Raw genomic sequence first — 17260 nt, forward strand, 5'->3', positions numbered from 1 at the left:
AAGTCAGCTCTCTGCTGAGGTCCAATGTCCGGGCAAGGCCAGTTTATGCTCAGGTAGCCCAAGCACTGCCTATGCTTCGGTTGCCATGTTGAACCCAAGCAGACAGAGCCTGGCACGAGCCCTCAGGGGATAGTGCTTCCCATCGCTCACTGTTCTGAGCTTTTGTCCATGTGTCTGGGTTCAGATGAATGAGATTTACACTGTCTTAATAAATATTCATAACCATTTTAACATTAGTAAACCCTTCACATGAGATATTCAAATGACTTCCCAGTCATCTCAGGCCCCCGGTGAGAATGAAGCCATTTCCTTGCAAAGCTGTGTCAGCCTTTCCAGGCCTTTTTGGCCCCACTGGGCTGGGTCTGTGTGAAAGGAAACATGTTTGGGAAGAAAGCAAACAGGTGCTTAGGATGGGCATGCCATAGTTCACATTCATTGCCCCATTCCCAGTTTCAAATATTGTAAATATTGTACTCCAGCCCCTGGTTGCAACTCATTTTACCATCTGTCCTCTATTACTTTTTACATGGAATCTTTTATAGTATTAGTGATAATACTACAAGCTAATATCTAGAGTGCTTACAGTGTATCAAACAATAAGCTGTGTTTTTTCAGTGCATTATGTCATTCATTCCTCCCAACCATACTATTAGATAGACATCTCTCTCATGCCCAACCTACAGATGAGAAAACTGAGTCTCAGGGAGGTTGCTTGTCAAAAGTTATATAACCAGTAAACAACACGACAATATCTAAATTCAAACTGAGGCTTGTTTACATTGAATATTTGGCTGCCAATGGAATAGCCTTGTCATTACAACCTTTTTGTCAAAACCGTAACGGTCTGGGACAAATAATATTGCACAGTTTGACAAATGTGGAGTGGGACAGTGCAAAGAGAGATTACTTTAAAAAGTCTAGCAAATTAGGAGACCATAAAGTGAATTTTTAAGTCCCTTCCCATCCATAGGATCAGGCTGAATAAGCTTCACATTCATGAACCATTAGAGCTAGCAGGTATCTCAGGAATTATATACTTCAAACTTTTTACTTTACACAAGAGAGGATTGAGAAACACAGAGATGAAGTAATTTGCTTGAGGTTATCATAATCATAAACATTTGGATTATTTACTAAGAGATTTGTTTCTTCTTCTTCTTAACAACACATTTTGGGATATACATGGACCAAATCCTAACACAAAATAAAATATTTTACTCTGACTCATTTCTTTATGTGTATGTCCCCACTTACTGATGTTCTTTACCTCATCTGTCTTAGCAGATGGAAGTTCTAGAACACTGAAAACAACTAAGCATAAATGAAGTCAGCACAATTAATGATATGGTTTGGCTCCATGTCCCCATCCAAATCTCGTGTTGAGTTGTAATCCGCAGTGTTGGAGGTGGGGCCTGGTGGGAGGTGATTGGATCATAGGGGTGGTTTTTAATGGTTAAGCACCATCAACCTAGTGCTGTCTAGTGAGAGAATTCTCAGGAGATCTGGTTGTTTAAAAGTGTGTGGCACCTTTCCCTCATTCTCTCTCTTCTGCCCCGTTATGTGAAGATGTGCCTGCCTCCCCTTCACCTTCTGCCATGATTATAAATTTCCTGAGGTCTCCCTAGCAATGTTTTCTATGCAGCCTGCAGAACTGTGAGTTAATTAAACCTCTTTCCTTAATAAATTACCCAGTCTCAGGTAATTCCTTATGGCAATGCAAGAATGGACTAATACAATTATTCCCCAGAATTATCAATACTTTCTTATTTCAAAATCCAAAATGTTAATATGCCATTTTGGGGAGGACGGCTCTTGCCTCTAGTTTACACAGATGTCCTCTACCAATGAGTTGCGTGTCTCAGAAAGAATTATTCTATTGCAGTTGGAGAGAGCCGCCTATATGTTTGCACCATTGCTAAGCATCTGGCTGAACAATGGTGTTCTCACTGGCGAAGATTGTGTGTTCTCATCGCTGTCCTCAGTGTCCTAAGACAAGCTCTGGCACAAAGTCTATACTCACTGAATGTTTGTTGACTGAATGATAAAGATGGATGAATCTTAAGGCCTGAAAATCTGTCTCATCAGTGAAGCAATGTAGTGAGAGACTCATCGTTAATTATGTTAATTATGATATGATATATGATATGTTATGCCATATCATTACAGAATAACAGAGTAGAAACATGGAAAGGTAGCCCAGGCCCAGGTGGAGTCCTGACCAAATTCTAGATTGATAGTGTTAAAATATGCAAATACCTTTCCAGGATTAGACGACCCCACCCAAAACTATCAACCACAAAACAGCCAGCAGTCACCAAGGTGCCCTACACTGTTATCATCTTGAAGAGAAAGAGTAGTGACATGAGGCAGTGAAGAGGCACTTTAGAAATTCCTTTTAATGGTTACGGAGGTTGATATATTTTTAGGTTAAACCTATGTCTCCCCATGAAACATAAGAATGTTAATGATTATATCTCTGTGAAAGTTCAATTCATAGGTGATGTTTTGGAAATTGATTCATTATTCTTTCTCATTCAACATTCATTGGATATTGTGCCATGCACCAAAGATATAAACATGAAAAAGACATGATCCCCTACCCTCAAGAAACCTGCAGTCTTGGGAAGAGGGGTAAGAATGCACAAAGTAAACACACAATTACAATAAAGTCGGGTTAAGACAACTGGCTCTCACATCAGACTATCATTACCCAACTCCCACTCTGTATTCACTAGTTGTGTAACATGAGTAAGTTCCTTAACTTCTAAAAGCCTTATGTCATCAAAGGTAAAAGAGGGGTCATAGTACTAATATCTATCATGCAAAGTTCTCAGGTGGGTTAAATGAGGTAATATGTATTAATGCTTAGCAGAGCTTGTCATTAGTATACAAAATGTTAGCTATGATAACAGTAGCTGTTACACTTCCATTGTAACTGCATTAATATAAATACAAACAGAGGTAGGGTGCCTGAGAAAAACAGGTTTGGGAGGCAAGTGGAAGAAGACTACCTTTCTCAAGGACCATAAAGATGCATCAGTAGGCAAACTGTGTTGTTGGAGTTGGATGATTGGAGTTGGGATAGGGGATGGCTGTCTCTCCTTTGGGTGTCTAACAGGTCAAGTCCAAAGGGTGGAAGGCATTTAAAAACCTCAACTGTTCAAGGCAAGGCTTATAGTCCCAACCAGCTGGACCAGAGAATGTGACGAAGGACAGAAGATGAAGCAGAGGAGGAAATGCAGAAGGTGGATCATAAGAACCTTACTTTATTTCGATAGCTTTGCAGGTCATTGAAGAACTTTAATCAGGGAAGTGATGTAACAGAATTTTGAAAGGGTCACCCCAGCTAGAATGACTCAGAAGAGATGAGACTAGAGGCAGGGATACTAGCTAAGAAGCTGTTGCAGTAATGAAAGAAGAAATGATGAGAACCTAAACTAAGGCAATAGTAGTGGAAGCAAAGAGAAGTGAAGAGATTTCACAGGTTTATAAGAAGAAAGTGGTAGGACTTGCCAATTAATTGGATGTAAAGACCAAAGCAAGGGACAGTCAAGGATGGCTCCTGGATTTCTGGCTTGAGATACTAGGTGGACGACATAGCAGGTAGAGTGAGAAAGATGATGCTTTCAGTTTGGGATATATCAAGTTTGGGGTTCCTTATAGGTCTTTCAGGGAGAAATATCTAGCAGGGATTTGGATAGAAATGTCTGGCACTCAGGAGAAATAGAGGTAATTCAAGTCATGGAGAGGATCCAAGAAATTATTTTATGCATTGAAAATACTTGATATTAAGCCATCTACTAATGCCATTTTTGTTTTTGTTATTAAAGATGAGAACACCAAAGACAGAATATATGGTTCTTCTAGAAGGTCCACTTTCAATTTTACTAACGTGAATGACCCACTTTGATGAAAAGAATAATGGCTTCTAAGGTCTCTTACAACTCTAATGTTACAATTCTATTGTTCATCTGGAATTGCCTTTTGAGAACAGCACACCTGTGGCCTTAAAGCTTCATGGGTGAACATGTGAAATATTCTTTTTTTAATGTAAGTTCATTATGTGTAAAGCCACACAACCCCAAACATGCAGTGATGATGCTTATAGCAAAGAAAAACCAAGTAAAGACACTATCTACATTTACCTACTCTGATCCCAATTGGCTGCAAACAGCAAAAGAATCTTCCTGCCGTAATGGTCTCGGTTTTCCAGCACCCCAGGGAATCCATCGATCAGAGCCCTCTTAATGCCGGGATCATCTGCCTTGAAGTTTTTGAACATGTCCAGGTTTAGCTGGCGGTACTGGAAATACTGAGCCAGGAGTCTAAAGGCATCCGCTTGGTGAAACTTCCTGGCTCGGAGAAATCTCAGGATGAAGGCATCATCTGTACGTAAAAATCCAATGTCAGGCCTGGTGATGATCATGTCCCTGACTTGCTGAATATCCTGATGTAAAACATCTGGGTTTTCATTCAGTTCCAGGCGAGCTTTCTCTATAGTCTCTGGACTGAGTCCAGCCTGTAAATGGGTCATCTTGGCCAAATCTCCGTTCCAAGTGCTTAACTTCTGATATTTTGGAAGAAGGGAGACTGGTCCCATTCACCTGATGGTCTGCTGAAACTGTGTCCCATTCAATGGTGTTTTACTACCAGACTGCCCCGGAACAGACAAATAGAGGGTCTTCTTTCACATTCAGGCCCTATGTGGTGGTGTTCATCCAAAAGAGAAGCAAAACTGAGGCCATTGCTTACTGCAAAACAAATACACACAAAAGAAACAAAAGAGAGATGATACAAAGAAAGTCTGGGCAAATTAATTGGAACTTAGATAGAAAAATAGTATATTAGGCTGTGGGCCTGATTAGATTAGGTGTCCAAAGAACAAATGATAAATGGGGTATTGAGCATAAGTTGATTATAGACAACTTGAATATCTAATATGCAAATATTTGAAATATGTTTGGGAACATTTTAGTTCCATTGACTAGTTAACTTAATAGTGCTTGATCAGATTAGCAAAAGCATGCACTTTTATTAATTACCTTAAGAAACAGTGAGAGGAGAGAAGGATACTTCTCTGTGACAGCATGCTTTATGGGACCACTCACAGGCCTAGATATGGAAGAGAAATTATAGCTATGGTACAATTTAATGCTTCCCATTGGTCTCTTTTCTCAAGCAGAAGTATCTTTCACAGAAATAACCCTTCCCCCACTTTCTTAAAGCCAGTCATTTGCATCTTAACTATAAAAAACTTCCCCTATTTTAACCCCACCAGTGTTCATGACTCACAGGAGTCCTCCACCTGTGTATGTGAAGAGTCGGGATGGGAACGGGCTTATGGCTGGAAACTTGACCTCCAATAACAAATTCAACGATGGGCAAGGAGGCTTACAGGGACATTCGCAAATGGCTTTATTATTTGCATTTGTCATTCTTTTAACTACGAAAGCAGAGGGACTTGAGATTCTTGATTGGCTCTCTACCCAACCCAATATCCATATAGGATTAAAAATCCTTCCATTGTATATAACCTGCCTATTTTCCTAAGATGCTGTTTTACTTATGATATTTTAATCCCCTCACATACATCCTTTATGATTTCTCCACCAAAATGGTATACAGAGGAACACCCATACTGTTTGTATCTTATTTTAAATATAAATGCTTAAACTCTTGCAGCCATCTGTTTGGTCTAACCTGGAAGTTCCAAAAATCAGAAGACACACAAAGTATAAACAAACTTAAAGACATTTATTTTTCCTAGCTTTCTTACGTCAATCTTATCTGCAATAAGAGGCAGAATATTGACTCCCAATCTAATCATTATTGGTAATGGTTTATCATACAAAATTACTTAAATGATGATTGCTCTGCTTAATTTAGGACTAACAGTAATTTCTTAAGAGAGACAGTCAGCTCACTTATTTCTACTTTATATGTCTTTGGATATGGAGGAGATAAAGGACAGTTTAAGTAACTGGTATTCATTTTCAAGACAATAGAATAATAAAAATAATTTCATTTATAAAATATTGGCTTTGTAAAATAACTTGTAAGAAAATCGAATTTAGCTCTGTGATGTTCTGTAAGAAACAAAAGAGTCTTACTTCTCACTAATTTTGAGGACTCATAACAATAAAGGAAAATAGTACTACAAACTCTTCCCAGAATTGGAAGAAATTTCAAAATCTGTCTAGTTCAATGGCCACCTGATGTTAAAATTCCTTCTCCAACAGCCGTTTCAGAAAATGGCCTCACCTAGTGTCTTCCTTCTCCAGTTCTTCCCTACACTCATTGCAATCTATCTTTTACATGCTGCTGAAACTATTCACACTGATCAATGACACGGATGATGATATAACTTATTATCCAAACTTAGGCACTACAGTGTGTTAATAATAATGATGCTAGAACAACAGGTTCCAAGTAAATTCAGACAGATGGTCACTCTACTAGTGAATGTCATTTTTGTTACTACATCCAACAAACTTCAGCACCTACTGTAGGTGAGCTTTCTCAATATTCAATGCTGAATACATCATCTTTCTTAGACCTCCTTCTCCCACTTTCCCATTCTTTTCTGTAACTCCATTTACCCTTGATTTGTCACCTAGCCCTTTGTCCCTCTCTGCTCTATCTTCTCCTTCTGTGCTCACATCTTCAATGCTAGTGTTTTCCAAGATCCTGACCCCATGATCTGCCATCTACAACATGAGTCCATAGCTCCCTTCAGATCTTCAGGCTGCACATTCTACAACCTACTGAACATCTCCACTTATTTGACTCACAGACAACACAAACTCATTATGTTCAAAACTAGACTAATCATAGTTCCTTATCCTGAATTTGCTCCTCTGCCTTTGTCTCTTAGTGAATGACATCATCTTCTATGCAGTTTCCCATGCTAGAAACCTGGGAGTCAACCATTATTCCACCCTCTCTCTTACCGCCTGCTACCAGGCAATTACTTCCATAATATTTTTCAAATTTGCCCAGTTATTTCCATCCCCATGATCACTGTCTTTGTTTAGACTGCATCACTACTCATCTGTTCAGTCCTGTGACATTCTCCCTATTGGTATGCTTGCTGCCAATCCATTCTCTGCATTTCAACCCATTCTCTGCATTACAGTTGAAATATGCTTATGTCACTCTTTGATTAACATCCATCATTAGCATCTAGTTGTCCTAGGATAAAGTATAAAACTATGCAACATGATTTCAAGACCTTTCATCTTCTGGTCTCTTTATAACTCTCCAGATTTATTGTCTGACCATGCAGCCATTGGCAGTTTCTTCTCACCTTTGTGTGCCTTGGTAAAAGCTGCTCTCTCTCTCTGCCTAGAATAACCACTGATTGACTCTTCTTTGCCCTTCAGAAGTAAATTTGAAACTCATTTCTCCAGGAAACCCTTCCTGGCCTTCAGAGGTCACAGTAGTCCCACACCCCTGACCACACCACATTCTGTTGCCATTTTCCTTTCTCTCTCTTTATCTGGAACACCTTACAGAGAAGGCCTGGATTTAATTCATCTGTGTATCGCTGATACAGGGTGTGGCCAAAAGAGGGTCAGCTCCACGAGCAGAGTGACTTCATTGCATTCACCACCACATCCTCAGTGCCTAGCACAGTGCCTGCCATGAAGTAGATGCTCAGTAAATAGGCCTATAATACATGAATAAAGAAAGTAGTCAAAATGTTTGAATGAGTGAATAAGTGTTTCAGTACCTCCAGGACAGTTTATCCTTAAATGGAATGTTGTGACTGATTGATTAACGTTGATGATTCCTCATCTACAAAGTATTTTTTTTCCTGGAGAATTTAGCCTAATCACATTGTGCTTCAGATTTTCACCTCCCTAAAGTATGCCAGGTAATGTTCACAGTTCCAACCCATGGAGCACAGTGCTTAAAGCACAAGGCACAGCAATGACTTATTCCTTACAGAGGATTTAAGGCTTGGGGCAAGTTACTTACCTTACAGTTCAGGGAACTCAACATTGTTTCTGAGATAAATTACTATGGGTTCAAAAGGAAAGTTGAGGTTGCATTTTTCATGGCCTGCTTCCACATATAGTTTTGCCTGCAATCTATAATATCCGAAATAAATTTTCTTCAATCTATCTTTATTCTGTGCTCAGCATACAGTAGAAGCTTCTGGGGAGAATACTCAAGCCAGGGTCACTGGGTTTCATAACTTATGATAACATGGATATTTCCCATTAAAGGCAAATTCTTCATATCAGAAGTCTGAATAGACTGCTACTTAAATAACAACTTCAATTGATAGTATTTAAGGCACTAGAAAGGCTATATGAAGAATGTTCACCAGGATATAGCATTTTCATTTGACTATAATCTTTTGTTCACATAAAGGACTTGGTTCTCATTCAACTTTTCCAAATTATAAATGGATACATTGAACTTGTATCACATGAAGAAGTAGAAATGGTTTCCTCTGCTGGTAGTATTAATAATAATAATTTATATTATGTATTATAGCTATTTATTATGTTCTAGGCATTTGCAGACTCTCTTTTTATAGGCTACAGTATTTAATCCTCGGAACAACTGTATGAAATGAGTATATTATTGTCCTCATTTTTCAAATGAGGAAACTAAGGCACAGAAAGGTTAAATGACTGCCCCAAATTATACAGGCACTACGAGGCAGAAACTGGATTCAGCCAAAAGTGATCTTTCTCTGAAACCATGCTCTTTACTGTTATGCTGTCCTCTCTTATGTGTAGCAGAGAGATTTTATTATTTATGATTTAAGACCTATGTGACCATCTGCAAGTTTCAGAACCTCACTCTGGTTCCCTAAAATTCCTTTCAAACTTACCATTCTATGAGCCTAAATATGCCAATGGATGAATAGATTTTCTTGGGTGGCTTAATACTCCGCCTTACAGATGTCCAGTTGCCATCTTTTCCTCCTTCCTTCATTGGAAGATGACTGGTGCTGTTCAAAATCTAGCTGTCTATGCCTTTTCCAGCAATCACTAATTTTTGCTCTTCCTTTAGGTATTTTCCTTTGGCAAAAATGACAGATCAAAGATAACAGATCTGTCATTCTGTTTGAAGGATTGATTGCCATGCCCAGCAGAGTGCCAAGCATGGTATCAGCATTGAAATGTGCTTGATGATCAAACAGGCCACTTTAGGCAGATTCATGTAAGCCTCAGAGGCCATCTCCCTGCAATGTGGTTTAGTCCCAAATGATTCCGTATTTAGACACCATTTCAAATGCATGGAGAGTAATTCGCAAACTTTCTCTGGGAAGGCCAAGGTGGGGAATACCTCCTTTCACTCCAGTCCACACTTTTCCAGTGAACTAGAAAATTAGGTAATCATATTTGTGTATGAGAGGGAGAAAGGAGGAGTATCCATACTATGATATTTAAAATAATGTTATCTGTAGATTCTAGTTTTATATTTCATCTCAAGTTTCCATTAGAAACAAATCTTTTTGTACTTCCTCATACAGAATTTAGTCTTAAGAAAGTACATCTACAAACATACACTGTACTCTTTAAAATCAAAGAATTTAAGCATAAAAATACTTTCAGAAAAATATGATAATTCAAATGAAATCAATTTGGTAATTTTATGATCTATTATTCTCATTTATTTATTTTGTTATAATCTTCAGAAACACACACAATACATCAGGAAAAAGTCAAAATAATATTAGCAATGTCTTATCTAAAAATGTGTATATGTATGTGTGTATGTAGTGTTTCGAAGCATTTTATATCAGTTATTTTTTCTTTGTTACAATGATCCTGCAATAGACAGAAGAAAGATAATTCCTTGGGAAGTGCTGAGGTAAAATTCTGTGAAATAATGTTGGTAAAAGTGCTTGTAAAAGGAAAAGATCTACTTTACTTTAACTGTAAATTCTTGTTGATATTACAATTATGCTGTATTCGGGTACATATTCGGGGTACATAACAGCTAAGTGAGATAATGAGCTAGTCTTCAAGTTGGAAAACCAACAAATATTCATAGAGTACTTACTAGGTGCCAAGGTATTTGATATTATATAGTCTAATTTCCACACCAATCCTTAAAGTTAGGTTATTACTATTAGATGAAAAGATGAATCTGAGATTTAGATATGGCTGAAAGAACAAAGATTTGCACTCAAACCTACTTTACCCACATTTTGTCCAAGACTCTGCTCTCCAAGTAGGTGCCTTCTTTAACATCACTCTGAGTACCAGTGCCCTCACACTCAACTACACTCACATAATAGACACACATCCATACCCTGTCAGTCCTAAAGGACATCATTTAAGGGATGTTGTAAAATTGCCCAAATTTGGGAAGGAAATAGAATATTGTTGTCACGATCAGAAAAATAAGATCTGTAAAGGCTAAATATTATTTGTAATATAAGAACATCAATAACTGCTGAACAACACCTCAAATTTCCATGGCTTCTGGGTGTTCTTAGTAATACAAAGAACAATTTTAAATACATATAAATTTAAATTAATACAAATATAAAATAAGAAACTACAGCCATATTTGTTTTGTGGGTTTCTTTTACAAGAAAAAGATGAAAAATTAATACTGGTGACAACACTTTGTACATGAAAGTCTAACCAACTACCTCACCCATTGGTATGTATAAATTTATGTTTCCAGATTTTTAATATGTATTGAATTGGGTTAACCCTTATAGCTCTTTACCTTGCTAAAACCTTACTTCAAATTTTTTAATTGAATATGCATTTTTACCTGGAAATATCAAAAGGAATTTTTATGCTGAATGAAATAAAAATAGATGCTGCTGATATATCTAAACCCAAACTGAAAGTCATAGTGACTAAAAAATCTTTATTTTGAAGTGTAACTCTATTTGAAATCTTTCTTGAAAGATAATACACTCCCTTACAGTCTATTTAGCCTATACTTAAATCTCAGAGGCTGGCTGATTACATGTTCCATGGTACTGACCAGAAAGAGTCTTTTTTCTGATGGATGAATTTTCAGATTGGCCATTATGGTTTGTAGGACTTCTGCATAAGTACTGGCTACGGAACATCAGACCTGTGGGTAACAAAGTGACCCCGAATTCATTGACTTTCTTTAAATATTAGCCAACTTACAGATATAAACTATCTGTACTAGGGGCAGGATGAGTAGTCTGCAAGGATAGAGAGGAGACTCTGAATTATCTGAAAGCGTGGTGTGACCAGAATTTAGCGCGTGCTACACAGAACACTTTTCACCACCTTTAGCTTATTCCTAGCCTAGGACTAACTCTTGCCACATAAATACTAATTGTGTAGACTCCCTTGGCTCCCTTTAAAACAGCAAAAAAGCACACAAACATTTGCTCCCATTTGTTCCTGCTCTTAAGAAATGTTAAAAGTAGATTGGAATGAGCTCCATCAGAGTAGAGACACTGAAAACTTTTGTAGACAAGATAGATGCCAGGTCAGAATTAGAATAGACTCCAACTCAGGGAAGATAGACCTATGTGACAGATGATTCTAGCACCATTTTGCAGTTTTCTTTGGGGTAAATAATGCAAGGAGTTGAGGGGAAAGCCAACTTATAGAGAAAGTATGAGATTTTTGTTCCTCCTCACTGTGTTTGGTAGAAAAAGTCTTTAATTGAAGTAGCATTTACCTTACACCTCAATGTATCTTAAACAAAGATAATATATAGGGAAATAATTGTTGAGCCATAGGATATTAGACTGGAATGTTTCGTAGGCTATTCAACTATCCCCATAAGAAGTCATTGGCAGTTGATACCCCAATTTGTGCTTCCTAGGGGTATCAATGGGAAGAGAAAGGAAAACAAACAAACAAACAAAAACCTTGACCCTTCTGTCTTCAAAGGGAAAGATTATTTCTGTAAGAATAGACTCTCTTTTTTAAGGAAGAGGACCTAAAAGAAGATAAGAAAGGTAGGACTCACCCCAAAACAGTCATTAACTCTATTTGCCCCCTTTTCCACTAAATGTTTTCCCAGGAGATCCATGTAACTGTGAACCTTCTTCTGGATGTGACTGCACAGACAATGGCAGCAGTAGGAATCACAGCTAAGAAAACTGCCTGGGAAAAGTAAAACACAGCAGCATGCTTAAGGGTGAGGTGGGAGGAAAGAGGCTATTTTTATAACTTTCTCCTCAATTAGAAATAGAATTTCTGAGCTCTTATTGCTTCAGAACATGGGGTGGTTTTTGTTTTGTTTTAGAATAAGTGTTATTATTTAATAGTCAGACATAAAAGTGAGAATGTTAAAAAAGAAAACTTTTCTTTGTTCTTGCTTCTCAAAGAGTGGTCCATGCATCAGCAGTGGCAGCAGAACCCAGGAACTTGTTAGTGACGCAGCATGTCAGTTCTTACCTAGACCTGCCGAACAGGTAACAGAATCCCCAGGCAATTTGCATGCAAATTAATGTTTGAGAAAAGCTGGTCTAGAGGATTTATAATGACCCAGAGGGGTAGAGGGGTAGATTAATTGCCTCTGAGGCCAGAACTCACGCTGTCTGTGGACAGCGCTACTGCGCTGTCTGAGAGGAACATAAAAGTCCCCACAATGTGTTCTTTACCTATGGAGCAATGGCACTCATAATAGTTTATCACATCACCCAGTTAATTACTCTCACTATGTTTGCATGCTCTATATATCAACCACAAAAGAAGGAAGGGAGGAAGGCAGGGAAATTTAGAGAGAGGGAGGGAAAGGAGGAGGGAAAAAGAGAAAAAAGGAAAGAGAGAGAGATCTCACGAGTTTTGTTTATTTTGTTTTAATTTAACCACACATTAAGAAACTTTTTATGTATAGATCCTGTAATTTAACATGCCCCCCTGCACCATGCTATACCCAGGCCCATAACTTCCCTCCTACTTCCTCCAAAACTATAAAATAATGAACATTGAATAAGCTATGTAAGTGACAAACATAAATATATGAAACTTTGCCTAAGACCTTTGATACTATTTTAAGGAGTATAGATAGAAAAGGAGTCATAAGTGGTCTGCACAATATTTAGGAACAGGAGATTTGGCTAAAAGCATCCTGGAAACAAGAGCAGATCATCTCAAACACATGTGGAGAAATTTATGCTGGCTCAGAAATTAGGAAGCACAAAAGCTCACAGGAAATTAGTCTACCACACGGGAAACTTTCTCGGATACTCCCTGTCACAGAACAGGTGCATAAAGGGACAGAGCCTAGGGCAACCTGACCTGAGAAGGTATAATAAAGGGCTGTGGGAGGCATCGGAGATAGGGAAGAAAAATGAACTTATTATCTCAACAAATGAAAGCTTTTTATGGGGCAGGGGATGTTTAGCCAGTTCATTTTCAATCCATAAAGAATCAAGCAAAAGAGTATAAACTTCCCTTAAACTAAGAGAAACTTAGATTGGTAATCAAACATGAGTTTCAATAAAGAGACATACATCAGTTACAGGTTGCAGACTTGTCAAAATTCAGACTGTGGACCTTCTTTTGAAACAACTTTATTCTGGTGATATCTGGATAAAATTAACAAGTCAAAACAAGCAATATTTGGGAGAAGATTGAAAAGAAGGTCTCTCTTGGCAATGTTGGGGACATATTTCTGGACTGATTGCATATAGTCAAGCTTCATATTTTGTATACTCATTCTGCTGTGCTGCCTCCTCTGTCTGAGTCACTGTGTAACAGGGACACTAGAGAAGATCAAAGTCAGCCTGGATCCATTTACTAAGGATGGAAGGCTCTGCTATCAGGGAGTATGTAAAGTTGTGAAAACACTTCTAAGGGATAATAAAGTGCCTCTCTTTGTAAAACCTTCGGAAGTGAGCAGACACCACCAGTTCTAAAAAGTTCAAGATTTTGCCTTTTGGGAAATGAAAGACCTTCCAGCTGTCTACTCCATGATTCTAAATGAGACACTCTTCTATGAGCATGTCTACAAAAATATATGATGACACTGCTGGAAAACATTTTCTCTTCACCTTTAAATCCATTATAAAAATGAGTAATTTCTGTTATTGAAAATATTTTTAAAGGCGAAATAGCTCTCAATAGAAAAGATTTAAGTAAGAAAGCCAGGATACTGTCATTCTATAAAAATCAATAAGCTCAGCATAACATTTCAGTCAAGAAAAGTCATTGCTTACAGACAGATGCCTGTAAATCTCACTGAAGCAGCATTGTTTTAAAATTTCCCCAGCCCCAGGAGATTGTATTAAACACAGGAAGACAGAAGCTCTAGAGGCACTGGATTCCTGGCCTGCATTTCTGGTGTGAAGCAGCTAGAATTGGCAATATGTACACTTTTAAAAATTGTCTGAGCTGAACCATTCTTTGCAGACAGAAAAGGGAATTTTAAGAATCTCCTTTCTCAGGGACTTTTAAGAGATTTTGGTTACTGTGGATATTACCAAACCAAGGACATTATGTGGATGATCAAATTTTCTTCTTCTGTAAAATCCATTTCACCACGTATTTTGCAAGTTTTCTTGCTTGGGATCCAAAAGTGAATGAATTTTAGAGGCAGGTGGAATCATATCTATATAATTAGTGGCAGTAATTAACTTTTGATGCAATGCTACTATTTCTCATTCTAAAAGTGAATTAAGTATGAATTTTCCTCAGAACTTCTTCAGGAAGATACATATTTGTGACTGTCTTTATTCTCAACAATGCCTCTAATGGTGAGCAAGCTGGTTTAGATGAAACTTCCTTCACTGTCTTTAAGAGACAGAATAAATACACAAGGGCAATTTTAAAATCAAGCTTTTCTGTGCTCTGTTTTAAACTTTCTTGTCACATGTGACCTATTATTCCCATTTAAATGATCTCATTTTTAATTAAGATGTTAATTTCATTAAAAACACTTGTCAAAAAATTCCAATGCTTTACTGTTCAGTAAAAGTCAATTAAATGAGCACCCAGCAAAATATTTTTATTTATGACAGGCTCAGGCACTTATTTTCTGGTGCTTTTTAGCTCTTATAAAACAGATGATCCTGGCTAGATCAAATAAGGACTATGACTTGGGCTTAGACTTTCAGGTTCAAATTAATCAGACATTTGAAAGATGTTCCAACTTCCCTTCAGCCGAGATAGAAAATGATAGCACTCTAAAAGCAGAGCCTGGCAAAACAGAGTTACATAAAATGCCTTTTCAATTTTTGCACTCTATTACCCTTTACTATTATAGGAAAATGGTGTTATCACCTGATTACTGAGAAAGCACACAAAAATCTAGCCTTCCAAATCTGAGCCAGTCCTTGACTGATGATGAACAAAGCAAGGCCATCTGGTCTGAATATCATTACTACTTTGGCCATTTGGGCAAGGGATCTATTTTCTTTGCTCCAAAGAGAGGTTTAAGATTTGAAATAGAAATGAAATAAGTAGACAGGAAGAAACATTGGAACAAATAGTTCATTCGAATGAGAGCCCCCTTTCTTAAGTTACAATCATTACCATCATTTTTATTTTTATTCTGGCCTGAATTAATCTCTGGGGTCCCGATTTTGCAAAACATTTTAGTAAAAACAGAAGAAAAAACTTAATTCTAGAGTTTCTGCGTTTAAACACTTAGGAAAGGAAACGGACGTGTGGGTGAATATGAGTCATCAGTCACCCCCACCCTGCTTCCTGGTGATTCTCCATTGGAAAAGCAGAAACAGGTTGAGCTTACATTTCTATTTTTCTGGAATCACATTATGCCCTAGGCCATGTTAATTTCCTCAACTAAACAGACCCTAATCTGCTGAAAGGCAGCTGGCTAACTGCTGGTGTCTGGCAAGTGCCCCATCTGTCCTCGTGCCTGGGGTCTCTCCCTCCTGCCTTCACTTTCCTTTTCTTGCAAACAGGCGTCTCTCTTTGTTTTCAGGGGTTTGTTCACCTGAACTTTCCTTCCTATGCCTGTCAACTTGAGCTCTTTCCCTCTACCCTGAGGACCTCGGGCTTTGTCTAAGTGGCAAGACACAGTTGTGTGACTATAGTTACCGCGCTGGTGATGGTGGCTATGATGACGGTGATGGTGGAGATGGGGGTGCTGATGTGTAAGGGGGCGCAGGCTGAGCGGGCGCCGGGAGGAGGATGGACCGCGGAGGCGGCGGGGAGCGGGGTGCGGTGCGCGAGGGATGGAGTGCAGAGGGATTGCAGATGGGAGCTGTCCACATACCGAAGTGCTGAAACGCCGCAGCCATGGCATCGCAAGAGCGGGGGAAAGGCGGGGAGGCTCTGCAAATACAGAGGGGAGAAAAAAGGCAACAAATACCTTCACACGGCCGCCCAGCCTTGCTTTGGGAATGTATTTCTGCAGGTGTCCTCGCTGCTGAACTGGGTGGGTGAGATCCCCTATTCTGGCAGGTTCGGGCTCAGATTTCTCTAGAAAGCTGTGAATGAGAGCTCGAGCTCCACACGGGGCTGTGATTTTTGGTAGGAGGCGTGTGCGCCCGATTCTCTGTCCTTCTATAGCGAGCCTAGCTTTCCCCTGGGTCCTAAATGCCTCCGTACCACAACCCTCCCTGGTTCCGTTGAGAAGTACCAATAATTTTTTGTAATTTTGTTAACACCTGGGACAAAAAGTACCGGCACCATCATTCCCCACACAAAGTTAAAAATAGAATATTTCAAACGGATTAATGAAAGCACAAAAACAGATGTGTGTGTGTGTGTGTGTGTGTGTGTGTGTAAATCTGACAGATAAGAAAGTATCACAAACCTATGGGGAAAAAGGATGAATTATTTTACTAACAAATGGTATTAAGAAAATGAACTATTTGAAGAGACTCAAATCAAAGTCTCATTTCACCAAAATAAATTACACATAGATGTTTTTATCAAAAACATAAAACTTAAAAATATAACTAGAAGAACAGAAATATTTTACCGATCTCAGGATAGGGAAGGTTTTCTAAGCACAAGAGGAATAGAATAAATAAAAAAGAAAAAGATCAGTAAGTTTGAGTGCATAAAAACACTCTTGAATGTCAAAATATTAAAAAAGTAAATACAAATTAACACTTTAAAAAACTGCAGCAAGTAGATGTTTCATACACAAAGTACCACATAAAAGAGAAACACTAACAGCCTTTTAGAAAAAAAGGAGGAATGTTAAATGACAAAGAATTTACAGAAGAAATGGGGATGCATAATAAACACATTTTTTAAATATCAACCTCACCAGTAAATGGAAATATGCAGTTTAATAATGCAGTTTGGGCTGAAGTTTTAAATATGCACATCTTATATTGTTGGAATAATAGTGAGATGGCATA

At 38.2% G+C, this 17260-nt stretch overlaps 1 protein-coding gene across 2 annotated transcripts in view; it reads right to left on the reverse strand.

Moving 5' to 3' along the window:
• The window catches only part of CLVS1 (clavesin 1), a 214637-nt gene extending 198195 nt beyond the window's left edge, over positions 1-16442 (reverse strand). The window contains exons 1-3 of one of the 2 annotated variants that reach the window (XM_011982162.1): positions 16162-16425; positions 11944-12080; positions 4146-4751 (exon numbers count right to left, since the gene is read on the reverse strand). In XM_011982162.1, coding sequence (XP_011837552.1) covers positions 4146-4600 — 455 coding nt within the window. In that variant the 5' untranslated portion in view covers positions 4601-4751; positions 11944-12080; positions 16162-16425. Of the gene's footprint in view, positions 1-4145; positions 4752-11943; positions 12081-16161 lie in introns of both variants that reach the window. The other variant, XM_011982160.1, reaches the window with a different exon arrangement.
• Positions 16443-17260: the final 818 nt, after the last annotated feature.

This window comes from Mandrillus leucophaeus, unplaced genomic scaffold (assembly GCF_000951045.1).
Source record: "Mandrillus leucophaeus isolate KB7577 unplaced genomic scaffold, Mleu.le_1.0 Scaffold236, whole genome shotgun sequence".
In the NCBI taxonomy this organism is placed as follows: domain Eukaryota; kingdom Metazoa; phylum Chordata; class Mammalia; order Primates; family Cercopithecidae; genus Mandrillus; species Mandrillus leucophaeus.